The sequence below is a fragment of the Anoplopoma fimbria genome, chromosome 2 (genome assembly GCF_027596085.1).
Source record: "Anoplopoma fimbria isolate UVic2021 breed Golden Eagle Sablefish chromosome 2, Afim_UVic_2022, whole genome shotgun sequence".
Lineage (NCBI taxonomy): Eukaryota > Metazoa > Chordata > Actinopteri > Perciformes > Anoplopomatidae > Anoplopoma > Anoplopoma fimbria.
In genome coordinates this window covers 20824169-20852001 of record NC_072450.1, presented here as the reverse complement: position 1 = coordinate 20852001, position 27833 = coordinate 20824169, and the positions used below count along the sequence as shown (strand labels likewise).

The 27833-nt window shown below is 39.2% G+C and overlaps 2 protein-coding genes across 2 annotated transcripts in view; one reads left to right on the top strand and one right to left on the bottom strand.

Annotated features, from left to right (window-relative positions):
* Positions 1 to 8841, top strand: part of lgr4 (leucine-rich repeat containing G protein-coupled receptor 4) — a 28417-nt gene extending 19576 nt beyond the window's left edge. Inside the window, exons 8-18 of the mRNA XM_054613019.1 lie at positions 552 to 623; positions 853 to 924; positions 1085 to 1153; positions 1238 to 1309; positions 1636 to 1701; positions 1865 to 1936; positions 2026 to 2097; positions 2252 to 2377; positions 3014 to 3111; positions 3747 to 3800; positions 3926 to 8841. Coding sequence (XP_054468994.1) covers positions 552 to 623; positions 853 to 924; positions 1085 to 1153; positions 1238 to 1309; positions 1636 to 1701; positions 1865 to 1936; positions 2026 to 2097; positions 2252 to 2377; positions 3014 to 3111; positions 3747 to 3800; positions 3926 to 5334 — 2182 coding nt within the window. The 3' untranslated portion in view covers positions 5335 to 8841. The remainder of the gene's footprint in view (positions 1 to 551; positions 624 to 852; positions 925 to 1084; positions 1154 to 1237; positions 1310 to 1635; positions 1702 to 1864; positions 1937 to 2025; positions 2098 to 2251; positions 2378 to 3013; positions 3112 to 3746; positions 3801 to 3925) is intronic.
* Positions 8842 to 10570: 1729 nt separating this feature from the next.
* mybpc3 (myosin binding protein C3) overlaps positions 10571 to 27833 on the bottom strand; it is a 30430-nt gene continuing 13167 nt past the window's right edge. Inside the window, exons 10-31 of the mRNA XM_054617356.1 lie at positions 27577 to 27740; positions 27329 to 27461; positions 27146 to 27148; positions 26868 to 26992; positions 26668 to 26773; positions 25876 to 26042; positions 24029 to 24194; positions 23839 to 23945; positions 23709 to 23738; positions 23484 to 23623; positions 21447 to 21606; positions 21265 to 21369; positions 20985 to 21173; positions 16543 to 16677; positions 15681 to 15848; positions 15444 to 15532; positions 14417 to 14612; positions 14165 to 14304; positions 12513 to 12672; positions 12254 to 12390; positions 11580 to 11766; positions 10571 to 10793 (exon numbers count right to left, since the gene is read on the bottom strand). Coding sequence (XP_054473331.1) covers positions 10765 to 10793; positions 11580 to 11766; positions 12254 to 12390; positions 12513 to 12672; positions 14165 to 14304; positions 14417 to 14612; positions 15444 to 15532; positions 15681 to 15848; positions 16543 to 16677; positions 20985 to 21173; positions 21265 to 21369; positions 21447 to 21606; positions 23484 to 23623; positions 23709 to 23738; positions 23839 to 23945; positions 24029 to 24194; positions 25876 to 26042; positions 26668 to 26773; positions 26868 to 26992; positions 27146 to 27148; positions 27329 to 27461; positions 27577 to 27740 — 2836 coding nt within the window. The 3' untranslated portion in view covers positions 10571 to 10764. The remainder of the gene's footprint in view (positions 10794 to 11579; positions 11767 to 12253; positions 12391 to 12512; positions 12673 to 14164; positions 14305 to 14416; positions 14613 to 15443; positions 15533 to 15680; positions 15849 to 16542; positions 16678 to 20984; positions 21174 to 21264; positions 21370 to 21446; positions 21607 to 23483; positions 23624 to 23708; positions 23739 to 23838; positions 23946 to 24028; positions 24195 to 25875; positions 26043 to 26667; positions 26774 to 26867; positions 26993 to 27145; positions 27149 to 27328; positions 27462 to 27576; positions 27741 to 27833) is intronic.

Below are 27833 nucleotides of genomic sequence, written 5' to 3'. Positions count from 1 at the left end.
TATTACTGACATTAAAGTCAGGGACCAGTTAACTCATCTGAGAAATAGGAAACTTTTAATGTGTTTTCGTTTTCATGTGATTTTTAAAACCAAAGAATATCTGAGAAAGTAGCTATGAATTTAAGAGGAGGGGAAAACTAGAGTACATATGAAATAAAGCAAAACAGTTGTAACTGGCACTTGTTCTTGTGACTCTCAGTGAATTGTTAAAATTACAAATATTGTCCGTTCCTATTCACATATTGATCAGGAAAAAAATGACTCATCCTTTTTATTATAATATAATTAAATCTTTACTGGTAAGGAAAAAAATCTGAAATCTTTTACAAAATGTTTCAACATCTGTGCTTTTTTTCTGATGAGCACATTATTTAGTTAATGAAAGGACTATTTGAAACAATATACAATACTTGATTTCTGTAGCAGACAGTAATAGTTAATCGACACCTTGCATTATTACTTTGTTACTTCTTTTAGCATATGTCAACTTAACTTACTTATTATGTCAGGGTTTCATATTGAGCGCTGTGTCCTTGTTATTATTCCTGCAGCGGGTTTCACAGCAATGACATTGCCTCCATACCTGAAGGGGCCTTCCATAACAACCCACTGCTGCGAACCATGTAAGCTCAAACTCACTGACACCACTTAGAAACAGTCGAGCACACTAATAACTCACTTTTGCACTAATGCTATCATGGACAGTGTACAGTATGCGTTCAGGTGAGCACACATACAGTATGAGCTGACCGTGGGACTTCAGTAGATGAATGTCCAGAAGATGGTGCCATTCTCGCATAGTAAATGATTTTGGTTTGAACTCTTCCCCCTCTGCTCTTGCTGCCCTCCCAGACATCTGTATGACAACCCTCTGTCCTTCGTGGGCGCCTCTGCCTTCCAGAATCTGTCTGACCTGCACTCTCTGTAAGTCCCGCTGTTAGGCATGCCTCCTGACAAATCAGTGTCAACAAGTTTTGTCTGAACTTGGTGACTTAAACACTTAAAAATGTTTTAAATCCATTACAACGCATGCTTTGATGTTCTGACTTTGTGATTTTACTCATCGTCACCATGTGTGTTTCAGGATGCTGCGTGGGGCCAGCATGATGCAGGACTTCCCCATCCTTACATGGACTAATAACCTTGAGAGTCTGTGAGTGAATTGAAATGCAACATTGTTTCCTGTTTGTGCCTTTTCTGCGTCTCAGGAGTGACTGATTAGACTTTTCATTTCCAGGACTCTGTCGGGAACCCAGATATCGGTCATCCCCGCTGATCTGTGTGAGAACCTCAAGTTGCTTCGGACGCTGTAAGAGACTTTTCCTTACCTTTCCTGCAGTAGTGCACAAAATATATCTTCTGGAAATAATTGTACTCACCGAAGATTTAAGATCACTTAGCGGGACAGTAGAAAATATCCCATTATACTTTGATGGATAAATGAAAGTTTTAACATGCCAAAAAAATTGGCATTTTAGTAAAGGGGGGCACACTGAGATATCTGGAAATGTGTTGTAGACCAATTTTATCTTACAGAGTGGAGCATGACCAATAATCCAATAATTTTTCTTTATTCCTTCATTTGAAATAGTCCAATGTATCTAACTGTTGAAGCTGTTTGTTTTCCTCCATCAGAGACCTGTCCTACAATGAGATCAAGGAGCTACCGTCCCTCCAGGGCTGCATCCGACTGCAGGAGATGTGAGTGTTGAACATGAAGCAGTCAGTTCACAAATCCTAAAACCTAGGAAGACAGATTATAATTTCATATTAAAAGATTAGAATGTAATTACAAATAATTTAAGTATCAAAGGTAATCATGTGCTTGTTTCTAATCTGTTAAATTCTCCTTTTCAATCTCCAGAAGCTTTCAACACAACCATATTCAACAAATTGACAGGGACACTTTCCAGGGTCTCTCTGCACTCCGTTTACTGTAAGTCCACTCAGTCACACACACTGGATGCTGTAGAAACAAATATTTATGCTTGGACTGTGAGTTCACTACGTTGTTATTTTACACAGAGACCTGAGTAGAAATGAAATCCGGGTTATCCACAGAGATGCTTTCCTCTCCCTCACTGCCCTCACAAACCTGTGAGTATGACTGATGAGTATTAGTATTATTGAGTAGTATTAATTTACCGCCACTGATCATGATGAGTACAGAACTCTCCAGTCACATATCATTACTCGATATTACTGTTGTGTACTGAATTAAATTGCTTATGTTTTTATTTTTATTTTGCAGTGATCTGAGTATGAACTCTCTGACTGTGATTCCAACAACTGGACTGAGCGCACTCAGTCAGTTGAAACTCTCGGGGAACCCACAGATGAAAAATGTTTTGACTGCTAAAAACCTGCCCAAACTCAGGTGAGGAAGAACTGCTGTGGTTTACTGTCGAGGTCTGTTATCCAAAGAGTTTTGTGTTTGGTGCTGACTATGTAATTAACACGTTGATTCCTGGGGACTTTTGTTGCGTGTGACCCCCAACCTATCTCTCTCCTCCTTTTCTGCCAGCTTTTTTGAGTAAAAGGGTGTAAAAGGGTTCTTTTATCTGATTGTTTAATTAATAATTTATAGCCATTTCAATGGGAAGTGTTTTTTTTATAAATATACAGATTCTTCATGTGGTTCTGAATAGTATCTTATCATTTCACATCCTAAATTGCCTTATGTACATTGATTAAAAAAATGAGTTTCCCCAAGGAAATAAGATGGCACAAATTGCACAGACTCAAACCAAGCAGTTTTTGTTAATCAGTACATCACGGAACCGGAAACCATCGCAATGCTAACTTTGTAAACAAAATAAACCGGATTAATCCTGTGGTAAACAAAACGTTTTCTAATATATCTCTTTTTTAATCTTTTTCCATCTGTTGTGATTGTGAAAATCACAAGAGCCAAATATTTGCAGACACACATGTTATATATGCTTTTCCCAATGAGGTATACTAGATTCTGGACAATCTGTATTTTCAACACTGGATCATTGTTTATTTGTAGGTCCATCTCTGTCCCTTATGCCTACCAATGCTGTGCATTCGTTGGATGTGACTCATTGACGGGCTCATCTGAGGAAAACAACTTTAAGAAATCTACAGGTGGGAATGCTGCAGTCAGAGTTTTTTCCTTGGAACACTTAACGTGTTAGCTAAACTTTTTTTTTTTTTTAAATACATAAAAAAATAAAATCAGCCTCCAGGTGCATATTTACAGCATTATTTCTTGCCAAACCAGCAGATATCAGATGTGAATGTTGGACGTATAACAGTTGGCTTTGTTTTTCATTTCTACCCGCTCTGGCGTTATTCTGCATGGGTTTTTTAACTTTTACAGATTGTGTAGTGCAGTATTTTTTATGTTCATTGGTTACAATGTGTTTCATTGCATTAAATAGCTTATACTCTACAACATTATTTTGTGTGCATGTGCGTGCAGATGGTCTAATTTATGTTCAAGACCATTCTCACATGCACATGCTTCAGATGTAGGTCTTTAATTACTTAATATGATTAAATGATATTTTTAAATACATTTTAAATATGCCTACTTCCCTATCGAAGTCCAAAATGATGGTAAACTTCTCTTTACTATACGTCTTTAAATAAAATTTTTGTTGAACACCATGGTATTGTGACAGAAAAATAATTATATTCTTTGTTATTGTTATATAAAAAAAATTGACAAGTCACATTTGCCTTTCTGACATAACTTTTTTTTTTTTTTTTTATTATAGGAGGGGAGGATGTGGAAAGAATTTCAATGATTATGCATTGCTCTCCTTCACCTGGTAAGCTTTTAATATCTTTCGTTATGTTTCTATATATCAATTTTGAAGAGCTTTGAAATAATCAAAAACATTTTTTTCTAAATTAAGTGTTAACTTTTGAGCAATCACATTGTTTCTGTCTTCAGGAGCCTTCAAGCCTTGTGAGCACTTGCTGGGGAACTGGATGATTCGTCTGACCGTCTGGTTCATCTGTCTGGTGTCGTTGGTCTTTAACAGCCTGGTGCTGGTGGCCACCTTCTCCCCCACACACAGAACCGCAGGCCACTCCCACTCCCTCACTCCGTCTCTTTCCCCGGCCCGGCTGCTGATGGGGCTACTGGCCCTGGCCAACCTGCTCACAGGCCTGTACGTCGGCGTGCTGACCGTGCTCGACGTTGCCACCTGGGGCTCGTTCGCTGAGTTCGGTGTGTGGTGGGAGATGGGACCTGGCTGTCAGGTCACAGGAGCTCTGGCCGTCTTCTCGTCAGAGTGGGCCGTCTTGTTACTCTCACTGGCAGCTGTGGAGCGCAGCGTGGCCGTGCGTACGATACTCGGGAAGGTAATGATGTCACCCAGGAGGAATGTCGGCAGCCATCGCGGGTGCTGGAGAGGAGATCGACGCTTCAGTCTTGCTGCAGGACTGCTGGGGCTTCTGGCTGCTGCCGGAGCCTGCCTGCCTCTCCTGACCTCAGGTGACCAGTCCGCCTCTCCTCTCTGCCTGCCCTTTGCTGGTGGAGAGAGCCCAGCTCTGAGTGTTACAGTTGTTCTGGTGCTGCTCAATGCGCTGGCTTACTTGTTCACTGCAGCTGTGTACACCCAGCTGTACTGCCACCTGGGCAGGGTGGAGCTGGCAGATCCAGAGCAGACAGGTGCCCTGCGACACGTGGCCTGGCTCATCTTCACCAACTGCATCTTCTTCTGCCCAGTGGCAGCTTTCTCCTTCGCCCCTCTCTTAACTGGCTCTACAGCCGGCGGCCCAGAGATCGCCAAGTCTGTCACCCTCATTTTCTTCCCGCTGCCTGCATGCCTGAACCCAGTGCTGTATGTGTTCTTCAGCCCGGCCTTCAGGGAGGACTGGCTGAGGCTACGTGGCCGCGGAGCATTGACCAGGGAAGTGAAGGCTGGTACTGAAAGTCACGGAGACGATGGTGGGGGAGGGTCGGAGCTCACAGACGGTGGCTCCTCCACCCACCTGGGCTTTGACTGTGGGATGTACTCACAGCTTTGTGGAGAGACAGTTGTGTGCGAGCAGTGTGAGGCTGCTCTGCATGCCAGGACCTGCTCTTCTCCCTCCTCCTCCACAGTCTGTAGACACTTGATGAAGTCTCACAGCTGTCCCACCCTCCTGGCGGGAGCAGCAGTCTGCCAGCGTGCTGAGGGTTTTTGGGCAGACAGCGGCACGCCCTCCGCTCAGTCTGAGTACGCAGACGAGGGGGACTCGTTTGTGTCGGACAGCTCGGACCAAGTTCAGGCCTGTGGCAGAGCCTGCTTCTGTCAGAGCAGAGGCCTTCCTCTGGTACACTACTCATACAACATACCTCGGGTCAAAGACTAAGGACGCTTCAGAGCTCCATTGAGTCTGTGTGCACAGATCTCTCCGTCATGTGAATTTAGATTCTACAAGAATATATAAACATTTTTATATCAAACAACAAAATGTGCCAACTACCCTGCTAAAAGACTTTTCAGCAAGCACTTATGTTTGTAATTACTGTGTTAACAGAGATGAAACCGATCATTTAAAGGGAACTTGGTGTGCTTTTTGAACTTGGAGACCATTTCTACTTGAGCTGAACTGAGCACATCATGTTACAAACTGGTCGACAAAGGAGCTCGCAAAGGAAAATCTTGCCACCAGTGCCTGCATCTTGCTTTCGATTGGATCTCATGATGTTGCGAGCCTCAATGTATGTGTCAAAGATTTTGTGATTTCTGTGTTTTACCTGTGCTTATAAGCTTTTTTTAATTTTAATTGTTACACATCTTGTCAATTTTTAGGGTTTCTTCACAGCAACTGTTGATTTTATACTTTGATTTTTTTTACATAAATGTAGCAAATGTAATAATAATCCTAGACTTTTCTGTGTGAATGTAACTTTCAGGTGGTCTTCACCTACCAGAGGGGTATAGTGTAAAGTCAGCAATAACCTCTGCCCTGCCTGTGATCGTAATCTATCAGCGTGAGAATGGTATAAGAAAACGCTAGTCTATAATAAACACGTCTTTGCTTTAAGTTACTAAGACTAAGAATGTGATAAAAGTAGCAGATATCACTGTTATAGCAACAGCTATGCTTGGTGGCGGTGAACAATGTTATTTATTGTTTGAGCAGCAGGAGGGTGGAGATGATTTCAGGTGGCCTTTGAATGATGGATATACAATTTAACTCAAGCATTCACCAAAACAACAGCACTTCTCTTTGTTAAGTTCTTCATCAAAAACTATTACACACATTTTTTTTCACCATAATGCTGTTTGATTATCAAACCATTTCATTTTTTAAAACTGCAGTGCTACATCAAGCCCAACTTAAAAAATGTTTTTTAACGTTTCAATAATTTAGAAAAACGTTTTATCAGACGGTCTGATTACATCGGCTGTCTGAACTATTGTAGACTCATTGCTCTGTTGAGTACGGTGTGTTTAATAAGCACAACTGTTTACTTTCAATAAAACCTTCCAATTGATGTTAAAAAGTTCACATCGATCAAAGAAATGATTTAACATTTTGTGAAATAAATTTTGTCGCTGTCTTGCTGACAGTAAGGTGAGAAGATTAATACCACCAGTCACATATCTGTATGCAAAATATTAAGCTACAGCCAGCTGCTGGTTAGCTTAGTTTAGCATAAAGACTAGAAGCAGAGAGAGAAACAGCTAGTCATTTTAATCTATTCAAAAACTGAAAGATTAAACAAATATAACAAGATACAACATAATCGTGACCTTTAAATTTGCTAGTTTGCTACCTTTGGACGGAGAGAAAGGCTAGCGGTTCCCCCTTGTTATCAGACTTTAAGCTAAGCTCCATATTTCACATACAGATAAAGTGTGGTATTACTTTTCTGATTTAACTTTGGGCATTTAAGAGTGTTTCCCAACTGTCTCAAAAGAAGAATACATTAACCTTTGGATTTATTTTGCTTCAATAAACGTTGAAGTTTGGTCACCAACAAGCAACAAACAGGAAATCCCCAAATAAGCTGAATGAACTGTAGTTACACAAGTCGAATTTATGAAAGAGTGATAGCTGACATAAATTACTTGTTGGTTTAAACGTATCATTCAACATAATTTTGGCTTGTGAGCGACAAGTTAAACACATGAATACCGTCCAAGTTAAGCACGTGAATATAATCCCACTCTTCCACTTCTTCCAACACGATGTGAAAGCAGCACAAGACTGGCAGCCAGCTGAGTCAACAAGAACGTTTTCAAGCAGTGCCAAAAAGTATAAAATGGACTATTAGAATTCAAATGTGAGTGATTTTATTCTACTACAGATATTTAAAGACAAGTATCTGCAGTGTGGATCTTTTTTTTTCTGTTGAGGTACTTTAAAGCTCTACAGTGCAGTCATTTTGATTAGAATAAAGTGCCATATTGGTATAAAAGTATGAAAATAAGAGGAATTATTTTTAAACTAATTAACTGCTTCCTGTGTCTTTCCAATCCAGTAATATTATGGACACTAACTGTATGTACATTTCACTCTGGATTATTGTACAGGTCTACATAAGAGCATCATTATATAGTATAGTATATTAACAAGGATATATTTTCATGCTAAGAGTTGACCTGAGTTAGTCTGTGTGTGACGAGGGATTGACTGACAGGTGGTGTGCTGGAGCATGACTGCACATATTAAAGGTGGATACACCCTCAGAGCGTGTTTCCACAAGTGCACGTCATGTGAGTGCTCAGGAATTTAGGCAATGTAGGGAAACGTTTTCTTCCACCAACAAGACATTCTTGTGTACTTATAATTCACCACTTAATTTGAATCTTTTGAATTTTATTTCTGTTTCCCTCGTAGGCTTTTGTCTCGACCGGGTGTGTACTTTTTTGCACCAACCAAAGTGTCCGTTGATTGTTTGAGATTTCCCATCTGGTGAAAATGTACAAATTTCTTTTGTAAGTAGGCTGGTTATTATTTTTTATTTTATTTCTATGTAAATTATTTGAAACGAAAACAAGTAATCAAGAATGGGATGCTAACTAAGGAAGCTACCTCCTCGACTGCAGTGGCTACCAGCAGTGCTTTGTAAAAGAAATGTCTGTTTCTGTTTTTTTTATTTTGTCTTTTTTTTTTATTGCATTCTTAGCTTTGTGTTGACACGTGGTTGTACATCATCATTTTAGATAAGTGCAAATTGTGGGAGGAATTTATGTACTGTATACTGTGATTTATTTTTAACCAAACTATAAACTATGACATTTTTTTGTTTTATCTTTTATAGATACAAACTTGCAGAATAATACGGATTATAAAAATAATCTCCCTTAATTTCAGTTCAAAATAAAATCTTATTTGTAGTTTTTCATGTGAGATCTCACATTTATTTTATCTGGTTCAAGTAGAATAATAATTATATAAAATTCTGAATGAATAAAATTGGAAGACCGCAATGATTTTTATTTACCTTTGTGTTAAAATTGAAATTACAGCAACCATTATCTTCATCAAGTATTTTATCATATCTGAAATGATTGTACTTTTAACAGATTGATTTTGGGACTGGAGATAGTATAGACAATTCTGTTCATTGCAATATGTCATAGAAAGGTCAGTTACCCTGAAATTTGAAATATCGACTCAAATCCTACATATTTTTCTCCCAGCAGAGTTCCACATTGAACTCTGAACATCAGTCCGACAGGCTGCCCAATGGCCTCATGGGAAGGCAGGTCGTTCTTTAACCGCAGTGCTGGAAGTGTCTTAAACCAGCTGTCCAATCAAAGATAAGAAAGTGTCTCATCTCTGCTCAGAAAAATGTCCAGAGACAGTCCTACACTTTGGTCTAGACTGATATGTCTCGACAATTTGTACAGACATTGACAGTCTCCAGACAATAAATGTGTGTTTCCACATCATGCTACAGTACTTTTTACTCCACTACCGTAAGTCTTAATGCATTAGTTACTGGTTATTTTGCAGATTAAAATTCTACATGCAAGAAGTAACCAACACATTTAGCATGATGTCTTTATCTGTAGCACCTTTACTAGCTGCAATAGTAAAGTTTTCACATGGATGCACAAAAGTACTTTTAGTTTTGATACTTTTAAGTATATGATGATGCTCACACTTTCACTCAAGAAACATTTTGACTGCATGACTTTTAAATTGTAGTATTACTTGTAGAGTTTTTCAGCACTTCTACACCTGCACCATTGCTCACGTTAGCATTTAGTTAAAAGAACCTCTGTGCCTCAGAGAACTGCTTGGGGTACAATTAGACTTGCTAAACTGTTTTCAGCTGAAATTGCCCATGCAGACATCATTGCAGGGGTGACATTTTTCAAAGCCTGTTAGCAAGTATAAGACTATTTGTGCTTTTCAGTGGAGTTTCCTTTCACCTCCAGTCATGTTGTCCACCACTGCTGGCTCCCTTCACTTTTGAAGTGAGCTGTAACTTGGTGATGAGTGAAAAATAACCTTGGGGATTGTATAAAGAACCAGCCATGCAATTTGAGAAGTCCTGTTTAGCTTTGAGCCGTGAAGCCTTTTCACTTGTAATTTGTGGATTTTGGTGAAAGCCCAATGTCAAAACACCTGGCTAAAGTAGAGGCGCTGTAAGGCATTCGTCATGTATGTTAATAGTGTCCTGGTGACATGTACAAAGGCCCACTGGAGCCTTTGCAGCTGTATGTTGAGAGGGCACAGGAAATATTTACATTGAGGGCATCAAAGGAATAACTGTCGAGTGATGTCACAGCAGCTCCCGCTCGGCCAACAGCGCCATGTGTTCGTCTTCATTTACACATGGCCTCAGTAGTAAAAGGACTTCATAGCTATTCCAGCCCTTCACACACATCCTTCTGTGGCGTGCTCATTAGTAACATTGCTCACACCTCTGGCTTTAGGGAGGCTTTGTTGCAATAAAAACCAAGCCCTTGACAACTCTTATCCATCTCTCTGAACTTCAGCTATGCTCTTTTCTGACTTCCATGGCTGCCACAGTTACCATGGAGGACATTTCTGGAACTGGTCTCCACTTGTACACCATTACTTAGTACACTAACATAATGCCCCAACTTCATAATATGACTGAAGGAAATCCTTCACTCATGACATTTTTATGATATAGTATACTATGACATTTTATGACAAACTATACCATGACTTTTTATGACATACTGAACTATGATTATTTTTAGGACATACTATATTATGGCTTATTTGGGATATACAATACGTTGTCCTTTATGGCATACTATATCATGACATTTTACGGCATATGATACTATGACTTTTATAGCCTAGTATACTATAACATTTCCATGACATACTAAACAATGACTTCACCAATACTTACTACATGGTAGAATATTTACACTACTTGATAAAATGATTGAATGAAATCACTCACACTTGTGTTTTTGTTGCATTTATATTGATTTATCTAAGCACACAAACAAATCCAAACACTGCAATACATTTCTTTAGACCAGCTGAAATAAATGAGACGCAAGATGGGAAATCCTAAATTAATTTCAGAATTATTTCCACCTTCTTTGAATGTTATTCACATTTACTCAGAAATAAGTGTAGAATTCAGTAACCCAGAATTACACATGATACTAACAGAACAGCGAGTATGGTGATATTAAAGATGATTTCAGAGGAGGAAAGTGATGAAAATATAAAGCAGATATGGGCTAATCACAGTTTGTGATGCAGGTGAAGAGTTTCACATGACACAATACAGTCAACATGCAGGAGAAAAAATTATAATGTCTTCAGTCAGCAGCCCGAACCTCTTTACTTCTTTTCTTCTTTAATGATCTGAGCTGTAGGCCAAGAACAAAACAAGTCAAGTTACATAGGCCTTGATAAGTTAATGGCACAAGGTGAAATTGGCAGAAAAAAAATCAAAAGCAAAAAGAAGCTACAAACATTTTAACATTGTATCATTATTTGTGGATTTTATTTTTGTGTAAAAAATATTTCTAATGTTATAAACTATTCAATCATATGATATTTCATGTCAAAATAACTGTAGAACATGTGAATATGACTTGATACAAGATATTCTATGATGCCTTTTTTTCTAAAAATATTACAGCCTTTTATTATTATTATTATCACTTCTTTCTTGAAAAAATAGGATTATTTCAGTTGCCATAATACTGCGTCATAATTGACCAGAATTTAGAACTTTGATTTATCTTTCTCTAGCTATGTTGTGGCTGTATAAGGGAATATTTCGAGAGTTTTTTATTTATATATTTGGGTTTACAGTAAATTCTGCAGTTCTTTTGGGGAAATTCCTATTTTTCCTATAATCATAAACAAATAGTTCTTTCCATGACTCTTCTTGGAAATAAGGAAACTTGGACATTTTAACATCATATACTCAATATGTTTTTAAGAATCCAGTGTAGGAAAATGAAGTGCTATAATATAGCCTGTTGATCATGTTTATTAGATATAACATTAACACTTAACATGTTTTGTTTTTTGAAACAAAAAGGAAGGGAAAATGAGGATGCTGGAGATAGAATGGAGTGTTAAGTCAGTCAATAAAAAGAGGACACATGCATTGCTGTCTTTGTAACTTCCAGCAGGATACTTACAGCGGACCTCCAGTTTACACTCCACTATGTCTTCTCCAGAGTCGTTGACTGCTTTGCACATATACACTCCTCCATCAAAGGTACAGGGTTTACGGATCTCCAGCGTCAGAACACCTTGTTTACTGAGCATCCGGTACTTGGCTTCATTTGAGATGTCGATCTTGTTTTTGTACCAGGTCACTTTGGGCTAACAAGGTAGGACAAAGTATTAAAGTATGTCAGGTAATACTTTTCACAATCTGCAATACTGCACAAGTATCAGTGTGGGAGGGTTCCGTTTCTGTTGGTTTTGGGTTGTTTGGGAGGTTATTATTATTCTGTATTTTTGAATAATAATAAAACATTTAAGCAGAAAGTTCTTTCTTGGCTCCAAACTGTTTGGTTTAAAACTCTAGAAAAAAGCTGGTGAGTGAACTTGAGTTTGGAATGTTTTGCTATTTCTCAAGTCAGGAGTGAACTTTCATGTTTAAATATTTTTATTTAGCTTTTATTTAGCTAGAAACTGGACCTCGAATAGGATTTTATTTTAACAGAATTTCATTTAAATTGCCTTCATTTTTCGTTACAATAAAAGTTATGATAGCAACGACAGGGCGTTTGTTTCTGGGTGTGAATACATCTGATTGAATTTAATCACAAGCGTCCTTTGCATTACATGTGATGACCCCACTGACCTTTGGTAAGCCTCTGACTGAGCAGCTGAGGGTCGTGCTGTATCCTGCTATGATAGAACGGTTTACCAACGGATGTGTGAACTTGGGAGCCTGTGAGAAGTCATGTTCCTTGTAGGTGGGCGGCTTGTACTCCATACCTTGAGAGAGAGACAGACAACCAATTTGGGTAATTGGATATTGTTTTCTTCATGACATAAGAAAAAGAAGAACAGAATCTTAACTGCTTTGTACCAGTAATTAATGTGCAGTCACCACCCACCAGTTTTCTGGATGTAAGCGCTGTCTGTTGTGGTGCAGGGCTCTGGGCTGAGGCCCACAAGGTTCATGGCAAAGACTCGGAAGACGTACTCATTCCCCATGATGAGGTCTGATGCGACGCAGTTGGCTCGTCTGTACTGCTCATAGACTGTAAACCACTCCTTCACATGAATCACAAAAACATGGTTCAGAGTCAGTATTTTCCAATTCAGTATTGTTTTTATGTTGATTTGTATAATCATGCTGTTGCCTTCACAGTCACCAGATCTCAACCAATGTAAACACTTATAGGGGATTTTGGATTGATGCTTTGCTTTCACAGCCCTTTACAACACCGTCTTTATGTGCTCTAGTATTCCTACATGCGAATGTATACAATTACACTTGACAGCACTTTCTGCATCTACGTAGATGGAGGGCTGGATTAACTCCCATAAATCTACACCTGATGATGTAACTGATATTTGGAAACTGTGAACATTTGAAAACCAAAATAACACTTGTATGGCAATCACTTTAAATCAAAACATTCAAGCAAATAAAGTTTGAAGTACAATGATAAATGCAAATGGGATAAGGCTGATGCTGAGCTGAGTGAAGAGTTGTAAATAAGGGACTAATTTCTCTATTTTATAATGTAAAAAAAACATTAAAACAACTTTAATAAGTAATAATATCAGATTTGTGTACTGAGACTAATACTATTTGCCAATTGAAATATGGTAAATAATATCATACAATAACTTTCAAGATATATCATTGATATATCAAAATACCTTCATAATCTACCTAGAACTAAAGGAGCTGTCGAATTGTGCACAGTTTAGATGTATTTATTTAGGTACCAGAATGAAATAGGATACTTTTAATCCCTGATATCTATCAGCTACTTGTTATAGGTAACCTAAGCTTGCTATAAAGAGAAACTAGTGAAATTAATTTGATCTAATAATGACTACAGTGAAACATGAACCATCAGCTGAGCCAGGCAGGAGAACAAGGGCCCTGCGTCACTGTACAGACAATCCGGACCAGGTCAAGGCTACGAGGATAAGATTAGGACATTCCTGGCCGACACTGGTCCATGGCAGCTCGAGGTGGAGGACGGTGCCAGTTGGAGGTCTTGCCAACAGGCCCATAATGCATCACTCCTGACCCACAGATGCTCAGCATTTGCTGATTACAATTTATGTGTCACGAGGGAGGCTAAAATATCCCTCTGTGTCCATGCAGCATTCATCCTCACACGTACAGGCACACTCACTCATGTCAATAGAAAGGGAGGTTTGCAAATGTGGCTTCACAGCAGCTCAGTTGGTCATTAGCAGGTGAAAGTAAAGGCCTGCAATGTAGCATTTTCACTGAGCAAGAACCACAACCATTGCCTTCCTCTGAGAACACCTTCACTTTATGTTTTTCCACTCGGTTCCTAGTGAATTACTTTCAATAATTGTGGTCTTTAACCCAACCTTTTTAACTTGGGTCTAACATTTTCTACTCGAAAAGACCTCTAATGTCCTTTGAAAATATTGTTTTAGAGTGTTTCTTCTGGCTAATTGTTATAGTGATTTCAATAGCATAAAACATCAGTTTCATTTAAATGTTATATAAATGTAAGCTCTGCTGCTAGCATTTAAGTGTGTATAGTCTCACCATCGTCTTCTTTTCAGCTTTCTGAATGGTGTAACCGGTTATTTCACAGTTACCATTGTCCTTCGGTGGCTTCCACTCTAGTGCCACATTAAAGCCCCAGATATCTACGATTTTCAGTGCCATAGGGGGCCCTGGGAGGTCTACAGTGGAGAAATAAGCATTGTGAGTAACTGCATACAATAGATATTTATTCCCAATAATAATACCCTAGTTAATATACCCTCAACAAGCTCTAAGTTCAGTCCTGCTTACCAACAACCTGCAGTGTGATACTTGCTGTATCTTCTATATTCTCAATCTGCACCTGGAGATCATACTTCCCAGAGTGTTTTCTCTCTGTCTTGCGAATGAAGAGGATCGTATCCATTTCGCTGTTCCTCACATTAGCGAACGTGGGGCTCAGAGGCTCCCCATCTTTGCTCCATGTGACCTTCGGCCTTGGCTTACCCTGCACGACCAGAGAAAACAATGGAAGGGTTCAAAATGCTATGTTTCAGGTCGCAAATTACAGAAGATTTCAAACATGTATCTACATGCCGTAGAAACATGTATGTAGTCTTGGCACCACATTATCTTGGTCCTTAGTGAAACATCTAAACTTTTGGATAGATTGGCCATGAAATCTGGTACAAACATAATGACTGACCTTCCTTATATTGCAACCAACAGGTCAGGATTTCCCCTGGCCTAATTAATCATTCAGAGATTCATATTAATATGAAAGTAAGCGTGACTATATTAGCATGTTAACATGCTAGGTAATAATAACATGGCCTTTGCTTTGGCGTCACCTTCAGAACAAACTCAATTGTTCACTTCTAGTAAGGATCTAAGAACACTGAAGGTGTCTTTGATCCCTACAGATACACCCATTTTTTGTTTTTTGGTGTGTAATCTGTCTTGTGCTGCATTTCACTTCAACAGTGTTATCCACAGTAACATTACAAAGACAATCTTACTGTCCTCTTTTGAAGATTTTGAGGACAAAAATCAAAAATACAACATGACAACCTCTTTGCGGAACATATACATACAAAGCCAAATGAAATAAGTATCAACATCATTCCAGTTAATATAATAATGTTTTTTTTGGTATGATCCCAATTTTGCTTCTTCCAAACTTACCCAAGTTACTGGTTAATTTTGTTTCCTAAGTAAATAGTTACTCAGTCTTCGTGCCTGGTTTATGTTTCACTCTGGTGTTTACACTGTATAAAGACATGAGTAAGGCCCCTTGGTGTTTGTATGATGATTCAAGAAGATACACTGTTTACTGCACCTGGAAATGAATCACAAGGTTGACAGTGTCTCCAACTTGCTTGACGAGAGTCTGGCGGAGATTTCTAGGGATCCAAATCTTAGGGCGTTCTGTGAAAGAAAAAAAACAATAAGAGGAATGACGGGAACTTAAAAATGGGGAAAACTCAAGACTCAAGGGTGAATTTGAATCAAAGTAATTATTTGGTTATAGGAGATGTATTGGTTGACAAAAGTCCTCAAATCTATAAATCCTCACGCATTATCTCTCTGATGGTGACAGGCTGAGCCAGAGAGTTGGGAGCACTGGGTCCTGCCATGTTGTAGGCCCGCACACGGAACTGCAGCTTGTCTCCGGTGGTGAGATTTTTGATGACCATTGATGTCCGGTCAGTCAGACCCTGCATGGCTGGTATCCATTCATCCGCTGTGACCAGGAAACACGCAACAAGGGAAACAACAGTTCATGACGCAAATAACAGATATAAATATAATTCCAGTCATTCAAAAGGTTAATGTGATCATATATTCACCAAGCTGACGGTACCTTAAGCAAAACATTTAAAGAAAAGGTATCATGCAGACATCTAAACTGACATTTTGAAAAAAGCATGAAAACACAACAATTGTTTACATGTTACTTTTTACTTGTTTCATCTAACAAGAAAACAACTTAAATTGTCCAGTTAAAATGATCACGCTGTAAATTGTATCATAGATGCATACATACAATACAATTTAATTTGATAAACTGCTGTCACAGATGTTTTGTTTTTTCAAATATTTTTTGGGGTGCATTGGTGGCCATATTGGAAAGCTGTTAGTATAGAGACAGGCATGACACAAAGTGATAGATAAACTAATGAAATATGCAACAGGGTATGTTACATTTGTGTTGTTTAAACCTTAACCATTCGGCTGGCGGGATGCCTTCTGTCAGATATTTTCTCATTCTTCTCCTAACTGATAACAGTTTGTAGTAATCTGCCTGTCCTGTGAGGGCTGTTCCGATATGTGGAGTTCACAGTTGCTGCTCTTCACTATGATTAACTGATTGATATATGCTATAAAAAAAAATGCTCCTTATCAAAAGCATGAAGGCGGTTGGCTCCAGCACTTACTGCCCTCCTTGCAGTACTCAACCCCATAACCCTCGAGTTCAGCTGAGCCAATCCTCTCTGGCGGCCGCCACTTCAGCGAGATGGAAGTGTCACTGATGTCCTCCAGGCAGAGTCCGATGGGCTCACTTGTGGGGGCTGAGAGTGAGGAAGAGGGCAGATAAATGGCTCTGTTAGTCAGTTAGAGCATTAGAGAAATAAGAAATAAATACAAAATCAATTACTGAACAAGTGGACGATCAGGAATTAGCTAATTAAAAACACTGCATCAAGTTGTTTTAAAGTGGAATAAAGCATTAACGTACATTTTTGGTGGCTCTACACCTCCCATTGAATTTTAACTTACCTATGGGCAACAGAATGCAGAATGCATGAGTTTGTGTATGTAGCTATATAAACCTGGTGCCGAGTGTTTCTGTCCATATAATCTCAAATTTGAAGTTATTGTAAGTATGGTTGTAAGGTACTGTAGCTGATGGTCATATATTGTTATGGAAATCATTGGCTTTGCTACAGTTTATGTTATGCATCAAAAATGTTAACAATCCTGAACCTGTAGTAACTGGTTGTGTGAGAAACCAGTTCCACTTTACATTTAATTCATTACCATTGTGAACTGGCCACCGATTGGGTAGATGGATAGATGGATGGATTTAAGTACATATATAATCTAACAACAGACTGCCTGATTCTGGAAAATATCATTATTCCTATAACATCAAAACAATATCAGATACTTATGGTTTTGTTATCAGTTATCAAAACAGACTGTTAGTCTGTGAGCTTGTGTACGTCATCGCGGGAAAGATGAGCTGTCTGACTGACCTGGAGTTCACAACAGAGCTAAAGTCTAAGTGCCTGCTGTAGTTTCTGTCCCGCAGGGATTAAATAACATGATTTCAATTTGCATTAAAATACTTTGGTTTATCAGCTACGTCCCACACATTGCTTTCACCACAGAAGTGCCAAAAGCAAACAGCCAGAGCCACAACAAGTTTTAGCTGCAAAGACTAAAAGGCGTTGTCTTAAAAAAGAAAAGGAAATGACAAAGCAATATTATTATTACAGTGTTAAGCATTGACATTTATGGTCTAGTCTGTCATTTGCAAGCATCATTTTTTTCTGTTGTAAAACTGTAGAGGTCAGGAAGATTTATGGAGTCTGAGAAAGGATGAATAATTGACTGCTTATAAACATAAATCATTTTACACAGACTAAAGCCTAATGAAAAATTGAAACTATTACTACTGATTCATCATGTCAAACACAGTAAATTAAATGGCTACTTTAGCATCTGGGGCAGTGACCTCCACCAACAAGTAGATTCATGTATTTTTGTGTAAAAATTCACTGCCAAGACATCCTAAATATGGAAGTATGATCATTTTGGGTAAGTAACAAACACAAGTAAAGAATCCTCCAAATGACAACAGACTGGAACATCTTCTCGTTCCAAGGAAATATTTAGTCAACAATATGTTTCCATGTTGTTGCAACAACTTCCTGACAACTTGTGATCTAAATGAAAGGTGATCAATTTTAGTTGCGGTCTTGTCGTGCTTAAGCCAGGACTCCATGTCATAGGGCAGAGGCTAAGTGTTCAGTGCAAGCAAATCATGGGAACACTGTCAGAGGTCAAGGGCTTGCTTGTGGGTAGAAAGTCACAGCAGCAGGGATTGTTTCAAAAGTAGCTCAGGGTCGTCTGGACAAAGCTGCAGAGTGCAGAGTAAGAATCTCGTTCAGATGTGTTTGAAAAGCAAATTGTCATCAGCATGATGTCGAAACACTTTCAAACATGTACTCCAATGAAAAAATGAGCTGCTGTATTATGCCGCCAATTTTCCCCAATACTGTCATGTAAACAAAATTACTTTCCTTTTTAATTCTAAAAACCTTCATGAAACGCAACATCTTAAAATGAATAATGCCTACTACCAACAGGTTGCGGCTCTGGCTCTGGTTCAGCAGCAGGAACGGGCTCCACAGGGGTCACCTCTTCCGGGGGACTTTCTGTTGGAGTTACACCCTCTTCCCTACTGAGGGCTGCCTCTGCAGGGGAGGCTGCTGGTGGTGGTTCACTGCTGGCTTCTGGTTCCTGTTCTACCTCAGTAGGTGGAGGTTTCTCTGTCTCATGCTGTCTGTCTTCCACCTCTGCTGGTGCCTCCAATGGAGCATGTCTTTCTTCTTCTACACGTTTCTCTTCTTCCACTGGCTTCTTCTCAGCTGTCTTTGGAAGTTTAGGTTTTGTCATCCTTTCTCTGTGTTTAGCAGTCCTGCAGCTGATTGAAGCTGACGGTGGTGTGTGTCCGCCTCGTCTGCCAGATACCTTGCTCTAACCTATGGTCTCTCTCACACACATAAGGTATCCTTTTCTCTTGGCTGTAGTGACAACAATGCTTCCTCTGGAGCAGCCTCCACAGTAGCATGAATCCCTCTGTGTTAAGCAGCTGGTCCAAACAGAGACGATCGCTTCCAGGACATTATTTATAGAAAGGGATGCCATGGATAGTTTCCTAATAGGCTGTCTTACACGCAAGTGGCCATCTGGACACAGTGATGTTCCCTCTTAAATCAAATAGTGGAGAACTAGATGGTAGTTAAAGAATCAGTGAAAACTAGGAGACAATCCAAACCTTAGCCTCTGCCATAAAGGTTACTGCCAGGATAGTAAGGTAGTACATCTTATTAGACTGGACACAGATCTCTGGATCATGACACTCATCTACAATTTACTCAGCAATTGATATGCAAGGAAGTGAAACAACATAGCAGTCTGACTCTTACATCCTACTTTGGTCCACTCATGTTTGTATGATCAGTCCCAACATGAAGATGTCCACATTGTTGTAAGTTACTGTTGCTGGCTGCAGAGCATACTGTCTTTGAATTAAGAAGATGAATAAACATAAGAGAATTATAGCTCAAAAATGTAAACTCTTCATTGACAAGGACCTGAAGCCTTTTGGCTTTAAATCTTCATTAATTCTCAAAAAGAAATATTAATGACTAAATAAGCATCAATTCAAATGTATCAAACATCTTATTATTATTATCTATTAAGAGTTTAACATTCAAAAACAGTTAACCTGCTTAATCAAGACTGTGTGGTTGTGCTTTGATTTCATTAAGAATTTGATCACAATTCAGAAAATGGTTTGCAAATGACCATGTGGTATGGGTAGTTGCATAATTGTTCAGGACTGTTCAGCTTCTACATGGATGTAATGCTGTGAATGCTATGTTAGAGAGGAGAGGTTATTTGAGCTGCGAGCACTGCTTTTATGAAGGGGCATCATTCACCCATGCATGCTCAAACACTGATGGCAGTGGAGAGATCATACCAGGTACTTAAAGGGGATCTCTGCTTTATACAGCAAAGCCTGTTTGTAGGTCTTGTGGAATAGTACTGCAAATGTGAAAAGCTTTTTGTGACTCCAGAGGGAGCTGTGTGAAGATACATTGATGTCACTTGCATCACCATTAGTCGGGGGGGGCTGAATACTAAAAGTTTAAAAATGAAAAAATCTGTTAATGCAGAGATCGACAAAAAATGAGCTTATCAGACCTCTGTAGCCCCCTCTGCATCTCTGCTACATGAGCGGCTAATTCCATAACACACCTGAATCTCCGACCAAGCTGTAGGGGATCAAGTTGCATTTTGGGTAATGTAAGTGCCAGGTTTTGATGCATATAATGAAAGGACAATATCTCTAGTTATGCTGCATCGATTCTGATCCTTTTTCAAAAACTGTTGATTTGAGAGTCCAACAATGTTATGCTGTATGAGTGCAACGGTGTGTAATGTGGTGCTCTTTTAACCATCAGGAACGATAGAGGTTTAGTGTCGAGGATCAAATCATCAACCCTGCTCTACCTGAGCCGCAGCAACCCTTCTTAAACAAGCAACACTGTAGGACTCGAGTGTGCTATTTCCTCATCACCTTGTCCGTGTGGTGATGTAACAAACATACACACCATTGTGACTGACATTACTCAGAAATGACCTGTGGTTCGGATGTGATCGTATGTGCAACACATATTTTTGTTACACAGACAATCCACAGGCTTCTAGAATTACAACAAGCATGACCCCGTCCTGTCGTGACCTCAAATCAACCAGGCACCCTGACCAGAGGGACACCTCAGTCTGAGCCAACCAGGCATGAAACAACCCCGGACTCCTCAAAAGACTGAAATGTCATCTTCATCGCCCTCTACTATCGCTGATCCAGATCAATCATCATCCTTATGTTACTGTATTGTGGCAAGTGAACCACAATATACCTTTTTTTTTGTTTTCATTTTATCTATAACTGCATGATCTCTATTATGGGAGAGTTTCAAAAATAAACAGCTCTTTTCATTGAATATACAGTGGAGTAAATGATTCATTGAATGCACAAAGATTGATAGGAGCTTTTATAAACATGTTGGTAAAGACTCACCAACTGGCACAAATGGCTGTGAGGCTGGACTGTGACGAGACATGCCGATGCCGTTGACAGCATAGATTCGCATCTCGTACTCCATTCCTTCAATCATCCGCCTGGCTTCATAGGTTGTTTCAGAATAAGGGTCAAAGTTCAGTCTCATCCACCTGTAGCTCTTCTTCTTCTTTCTCTCCAGCACGTAGCCTTAGAATTAAAATGTTGTCTAGTTAGAACAATAAAAGGGGAGAAGACATACAAATAATTAAAACAAATGAAGCATTTTGATATGTTTTACCAATAACTGGCTGTCCACCATCAAACAGAGGGGGGTCCCACTGAACCACACAGGAGTCCTCTCCCACGCTAAGGATTCTGGGAGCCTGGGGAGGATCTGGAACATCTGGGGGACAACATGACTGGTGTTCAGAAAAAACCCAACCGTTTTTTAATTTTATTTATGTTGGATCTCAGTCTTACCGACAACTTTCACATTGATGTCTGCAGTGTCCTCCCCAGCAGGGTTTCGAACCACAACAGAGTAGATCCCCTCGTCCTGCCTCTCAGCCCCCTCGATGGTGAAGATACAGTGTCCCTTGATGGTTTCAACATGGACCCTGTTGTCTCCCTCTGTGACAACCTTCAGCACACAATGAGAACCAGAGCAGAACTGGATTGAGTCCCACTCTAAGACAGTTCTGTTGCAAATTCTGTAGGTAAAGATGCTGGTACAATACTTGTATTACATAAACATTGTCAAAATTTGGAGAGATGATAGACACAACACTTTCCAATTTAGAGTTCATTGAAGTATTTGGGCAATTCATGCTTTTAAAAGCCAAATATATGACATGAACAGACAACTCAAGATGTCATCATGCAAATGCAGCACCAGCTTCTGAAATGAAAGTCTCATGAGTTGCTCAAAGGGGCAGCTGTGTCCATGTACTCATTTCTTGTAGTTTGAAATAAATATTGTTTACTCAAGGTCCACTTCCCAGCTACAGAAGTGTATTTTATTGAGTCTGACAGTAAGAAATGGTGGACTTTTTCTCTATCAGTGTGCCAATACTGCACACTGTTTGATTTTACCATCCCAAAATGTAAAGCATTCAAATAGTGGAGAACTAGATGGTAGTTAAAGAATCAGTGAAAGACTAGGAGACAATCTTCAGAATATTTATCATGTTACTTATTTGATTATATAATTATGTATTTCAGTATGTAATCCAATGATTATTTCACAGAGTCAATTTAAAAAGTTGCCGTACAAAAACATACTTACTGCCCCCTTTCCTCTGATCTGTGTCTGTCTTTAGAAAGATCTGGACATGCTCTTACCTTATTGACGTGGACGGATACTGACCACATGCAGTTTTTTTTAACATGCTCTTAATGCTATGTAAAAGTGAGTCATGAAAGTAAAACACACATGTACATCGAGACCACTAGAGAAGCTGTTTTTCATGTATTTGCCTGCATCTGTTAGTGATTGTTACTGCTGCAGCCGGTTCTTTATCCAGGGTTGTAAAGCAGTAAATCAATATAACACATAACCCGTTCAGTCAATGCTACGATCGACACATTTGCAAGTTAACATAAAGTGAAATGCACATAGACTGTAACTTCTCTACAGGCTGTATTTGTACATCCAACACACGACAGGTGAGCATATCGTTTACTTTAGATTTAAGGACAAAGAGTTGGTTAGCTTATTGTCAAAAGACACACATGGGTTAAATATGCTGTCGACAGACTTGGATTTCAATCTACTACAAACAGTCATATACTCATTCGGGACATGCACGCTTACTTCACCCTCCTTCAGGGTCCAAGAGGATGTTGGACCTTCTTTCTCTTCTCCATCAGGTTTTATAGAACTAGCCTGCGTTTGAGCAGAGCAAAGCCGTAAAAGTCGAAGAGAGCAGAGAGGGCATGTGCACCTCTCTGTCTCCTCAACTCAAAGAAACAGCAAGCAGGGTGGAATCATTTAATAAAGCTGTTATTAGCTTTGCACTACTTCATCCTCGTTTAAACATCTCAGTATTCAAGCCACATGTATTAGCAGGGAGGAATGCATTAGTTATCGTAGAATCAGTTAGTCTAGAGTAGTGATATCAGAGTGATATCAGATTTCAGACCGATATTGACTCAAATAGCTGGATGGGGTATCTGTGACAATGGTGATGATATGTTCAAATCAATTCTATGTTATGTACTATATACATTATATACTGGAATTTTAGAGCCATGTACGGCTTAAAATTGTAGTGAAAGGAGAGTAGTCACCTCAGCTTGTACTTTATTGGAACTGCACTACATGTTGTTTAAATATCTAATTCTATCTAAAATATTGAATTTTTCACTGCAGCATTAGTAAGGCTTCCAAGTTTAATTGGATTGGATTGGGAATTAAGCTTTGCTTTCACAGCAAGCCTCAGATTTCAGATCATACCTACAAGACATTATGTGTCAGACGATCGGTAATAGCTGATTAATAACACAAGTCTTTTTTACCTTCTCTCCTTTGGTCCAGACCACTGTGGGAGCAGGGTCTCCAGTGATGGGGACATCCAAACGCAGTTTGTTGCCAGCCACCACCACGATGGTTGACTCAGTGGTGCGACCCATACAGTCCAGGTGGATCTTCGGAGGATCTTGTAAAAGGAAAAGAGAAATGTTTAAAATAAATAGACCCTTGCATTTGATCTGGTTTTTAACAAGAGATTAAGTTTGTGGTACCTTGGCGTGGCACATAATCAATCTTCACCTCTAGGACACAAAGGAAAAAAAGGGTGTTAGAAATCTTTAGCTTGTGAAACTATGAAAAATGTAAATTTTTAAGTGTAAAAGCAAAAAGCATCAATATTACCCAGGAAGTTGAGTTTAGCAGAGAGGTTGAAAGCATGGCCATCTGGCACAAAAGTGTAGTCTCCCTCATCCTCTGGTTTGACCTCATCAATGGTCAGTTTGTGGATCCTAAAAAATGTCAAAAGGTTTTCAGTTCATGTTGTCATGGGATATGTGCAGCATATTTAACACGTGTGTAAAAGTGTCCTCACCTGCCAATATGTGAGATATTTATTCTGGCATCCGGCTTGACTTCTGCACCATTCTTGTACCAGGTTCCTCTCACGTTCTCATCCGACACCTCACACTTAAACACCGCCTCATCCTTTGCCTTCACTGTGAGGTCTGCAATGCTCTGGTAGACCTCCAGGTCTTTCTCTACCCGATCAGAGAAAACAAAAGCTCAGGGTTCAGATTGTGTAAACTATCGAGGCCTTCAGACTTCAGAGGAGGTGCTACTGTACGAGACGGTGAAATAAAATGCAATAAGATGATGATGTATGATGATATTATAATAAAAAAAATCAGATGCAGCTATTCTATGTGAGAATAATTTAGTGATAATATGTTTCGAGCGTGAGGGGTTCATTATGTGTAAAGCCTTTGTGCGTTGTATATCTTAGCAACAAGCACAAGGAGAATAGTTAATTGGATTTAGGACAGACTATGAAGTGGGAGGATATGAAGACCAGATGAATGAGCTTCAGGCTATTACTGTATACCACAAGAAATAATGTACAAGGGAGTTATTAAAGGTATCCCTAAGAAATTGTCATCTGCGCAGGATGACTCACACCACGCTTCTTGTAAAGGTTATACAGGAGTTCCTCATCAGCTCGCTGCCAGGGACGGCAAATAAGGTGGTTATAGCACTATAATGGAAGTTCTTCCGAGGACTGAGGTGTTGGGCTGACACACACACACACACACACAGACACACACACACACACACACACACACACACACACACACACACACACACACACAGACACATATATCACACATCAGTGTATATGCAAATTTAGAGTATATATATATTCAATATAAATTATAACTTCTACAAGAAAAGGTCAAATTGTAGTCAAACGTTGATGGCTTTCACATGATGTTTTTTTTGGGGGGGGTTCATGAATACTTCTGCACTGTGAGCTTATGGTAAAAAGATGAAGTTACCGGTTGGTTAAAAAAAAAAGAGGGTGAAACTAGCTGGGGTTTATATTTTGCCTACGTCCGTGTATGGATGAGTTTGAACTGTCCCCATCCATCATTTTTTGATCACCTGTGGATTGAAATTAAGCATATTTATCCACCTTAAACCTTCCCGAGCAAAACATGTCATGTCTATAATACACTAAAAGCCATCTTTTTATTGAAATAGAACATCAAATCTGACTAAGAATCAGACTTACAAATATTTGAGGGGCCCAGTGCAGATCTTTCATCAGCATCACCAGGCTGTTGTGGCTTGGTACTAGAGGCAATTCTATCATCTAGCAATAGAGCAAACTTTAAAACCATAACTTACTCTTTATGTAAAATAAAGACAATGAAAAATTCCCCATGGTCATAATGAAGATTTTTGAAGCAAATGAAAGACAAGGTTGCTGCAAATGAGAAACATCAAGAGTGTTGCATTACAAGAGTCAATGTAGTGTTTAGTATTTTTTTTGTTATAATCCGAATATCAGGCTTGATCTTGCCTGATTCCACATGGTTACAAAGCTTCTATTTAGCCTTTTGAAAAAAGAGTGACATTAAACGAACACAAAAAGAACAACACAGAAAAACAAAGACCAGAGAGAGGAACCAGGTCCCTTGTGCAGACTTGTGCCCTTCAGGTGAAATATGTTTTATGTCTTCTAACTTTAGCTGGCATGTGGACTACTTGGCAGTAACCTCGGCAGAATGTGTTCAAATGGCAAGAGCCACTACACCCCAAAGATAGACAGCATGCCAGGAGTGGCGTGACTGTTGGTATGTTATGAGAATGTACACTCGGAGTGTTCATCACTGACAAAAATGGTTCGTACTGTACACAGCACACATGACTGACACTCACCTTGCACCAAGAGTTCAGCCATAGACTCGCCGCCGTTCGTTTTAACCTTGTAGTGGCCGCAGTCTTCTTTTGTGGCCTCATTAATTATCAGGAAATGTTTGCAGCCGTCTTTCTTGAAGCGATACTTGAAACACTCATCTCTTGTCAATTCCACACCGTCTTTTTCCCTGCACAGAAATTCACAGCAGAAAAAAAAGGCCCTCATTAAAGTTTTATGACAAAACTTATCTTTATGAGCTGGTTAACACTTCAACTTTAAGTTTGGAGCTTTCAACCACATCTCATCTCTTGCCCATATATGCACAGACTAAAAACACAATTTGACACACTTGAGAAGTACTTTATAAAGGCTTGTACATCACATTTATCACTGAAACTGTACATACATTTTTGTCAATTTTATATCATGCCACTTCTTACCTTTTGCAAAGTTATATTTTCGCCAGTTTCACAAATAATCATGTTTCCCTTTACCCTTGTTATGATTTCAATTACTTTTATACATTTAGAACTCAAATAAAAGCCGGTAAGTATCTGCAGAAACTTTCTCCAGATAAAGATCACATGGGAAACAAAGTACTAAAATGCTGATTTCATTGAGGTGATAATTTACAGCTTGAAGTCTGTCACAGAGACCATGTCTGCTTTGTCTGTGGACATGACAAGCTCAAATACCATGTGCTGCTTGTCAGCAGCAACAGGTTTACCTTTAGGATTTATGATTCCATAGCATGAAAATGTGACTCACAAAAAGACAGCTGATTTGTGTGTGTGTAAAGAACAATATCTAACCATTTAACATTGGCTCCTTCCTCTGAGACTTCGCACTCTAACTCCACCCTCTCGCCCTTCATGACCATCTGATCATCCAGATTCTTAACAATCACAATGGGAGGCTCTGCAGGAAACACAGAAGAGTGAGAGGTTGAACTGCGAATTTCAAACATTTTCTGGATTAATTATGTCGTAAATTTCCTCTAAACCTTAAATACCTTTAACAAAGAGTTCAGTGGTGCATTTCTCCTCTCCCACCACGCAGCAATATGCGGCATCATCCGCCAAGGAGCAGTGGTTGATTGTGAGGTAGCGCATGTTGCCAACACTCTCAAAGATGTACCTTTATAAAGACAAGGAAGACTTTTACACATTGTAAATACTTTGTTTCAGAGCTATAACTTGAAAACATGAAGTTGATGAAATGGCAAACATATTGGCAAAAGAGCTCTTATGCATCATGTTCAAACATGTTTTATTGCCCTCTGACACTTACTTGCTATGGATGTAATGAAGGAGGAGTTCATCCATATATTGATAAAAGCAAAGGAGAGACAGAAAGAATTGAATTAAAAAAAGGTTCACCAACATAAGTTAGGAGCTACTGTATTTGTTGAATGCGTCATGATGTTTTATGGAGTTGAGTGGATTAGTTTACATGTCCTCTCTAAATTCTAACCTTCCAGATGGTTGAATTTCTTGTCCGTTCTTCAGCCATTTCACCTCAGCATCTGCATTGGCGACCTCAATGGCCAGTTTTATTTTATGTCCCTTTGCCACTTGGTAAGCTGGGTCCAACTTTTTGAGGAAAGCTAAGTTTCATAGAAGGTAAACATACAATTACAAAGTGATAATTAGGTCCTATCTTAACATTTGGGTTCATTTGGTGAATAATAATTAAGTAGATCCTGAGACCTCTGCACAAACCTGCACTTTTCTTCTCTTCTTTCTTCATCTTCTTCAGCCTCTTGAGCATGCCTCTCAGGTCGGTGATGCCGTGCTGAAAAGCAATCTTCTCATATTCTGAAGAAGGAGCGTGGCTGAGGATGTTCCAGATGTCCTTGTCCGGCTCTGCGCTCACCTGCACGGCTCTAATGCACGTTCACCAAACAGAGGATGATGTTAAAAACACAGAGTTTATGAATATATATTATTAATATTATCAAGTAGGCTATACCACCTGC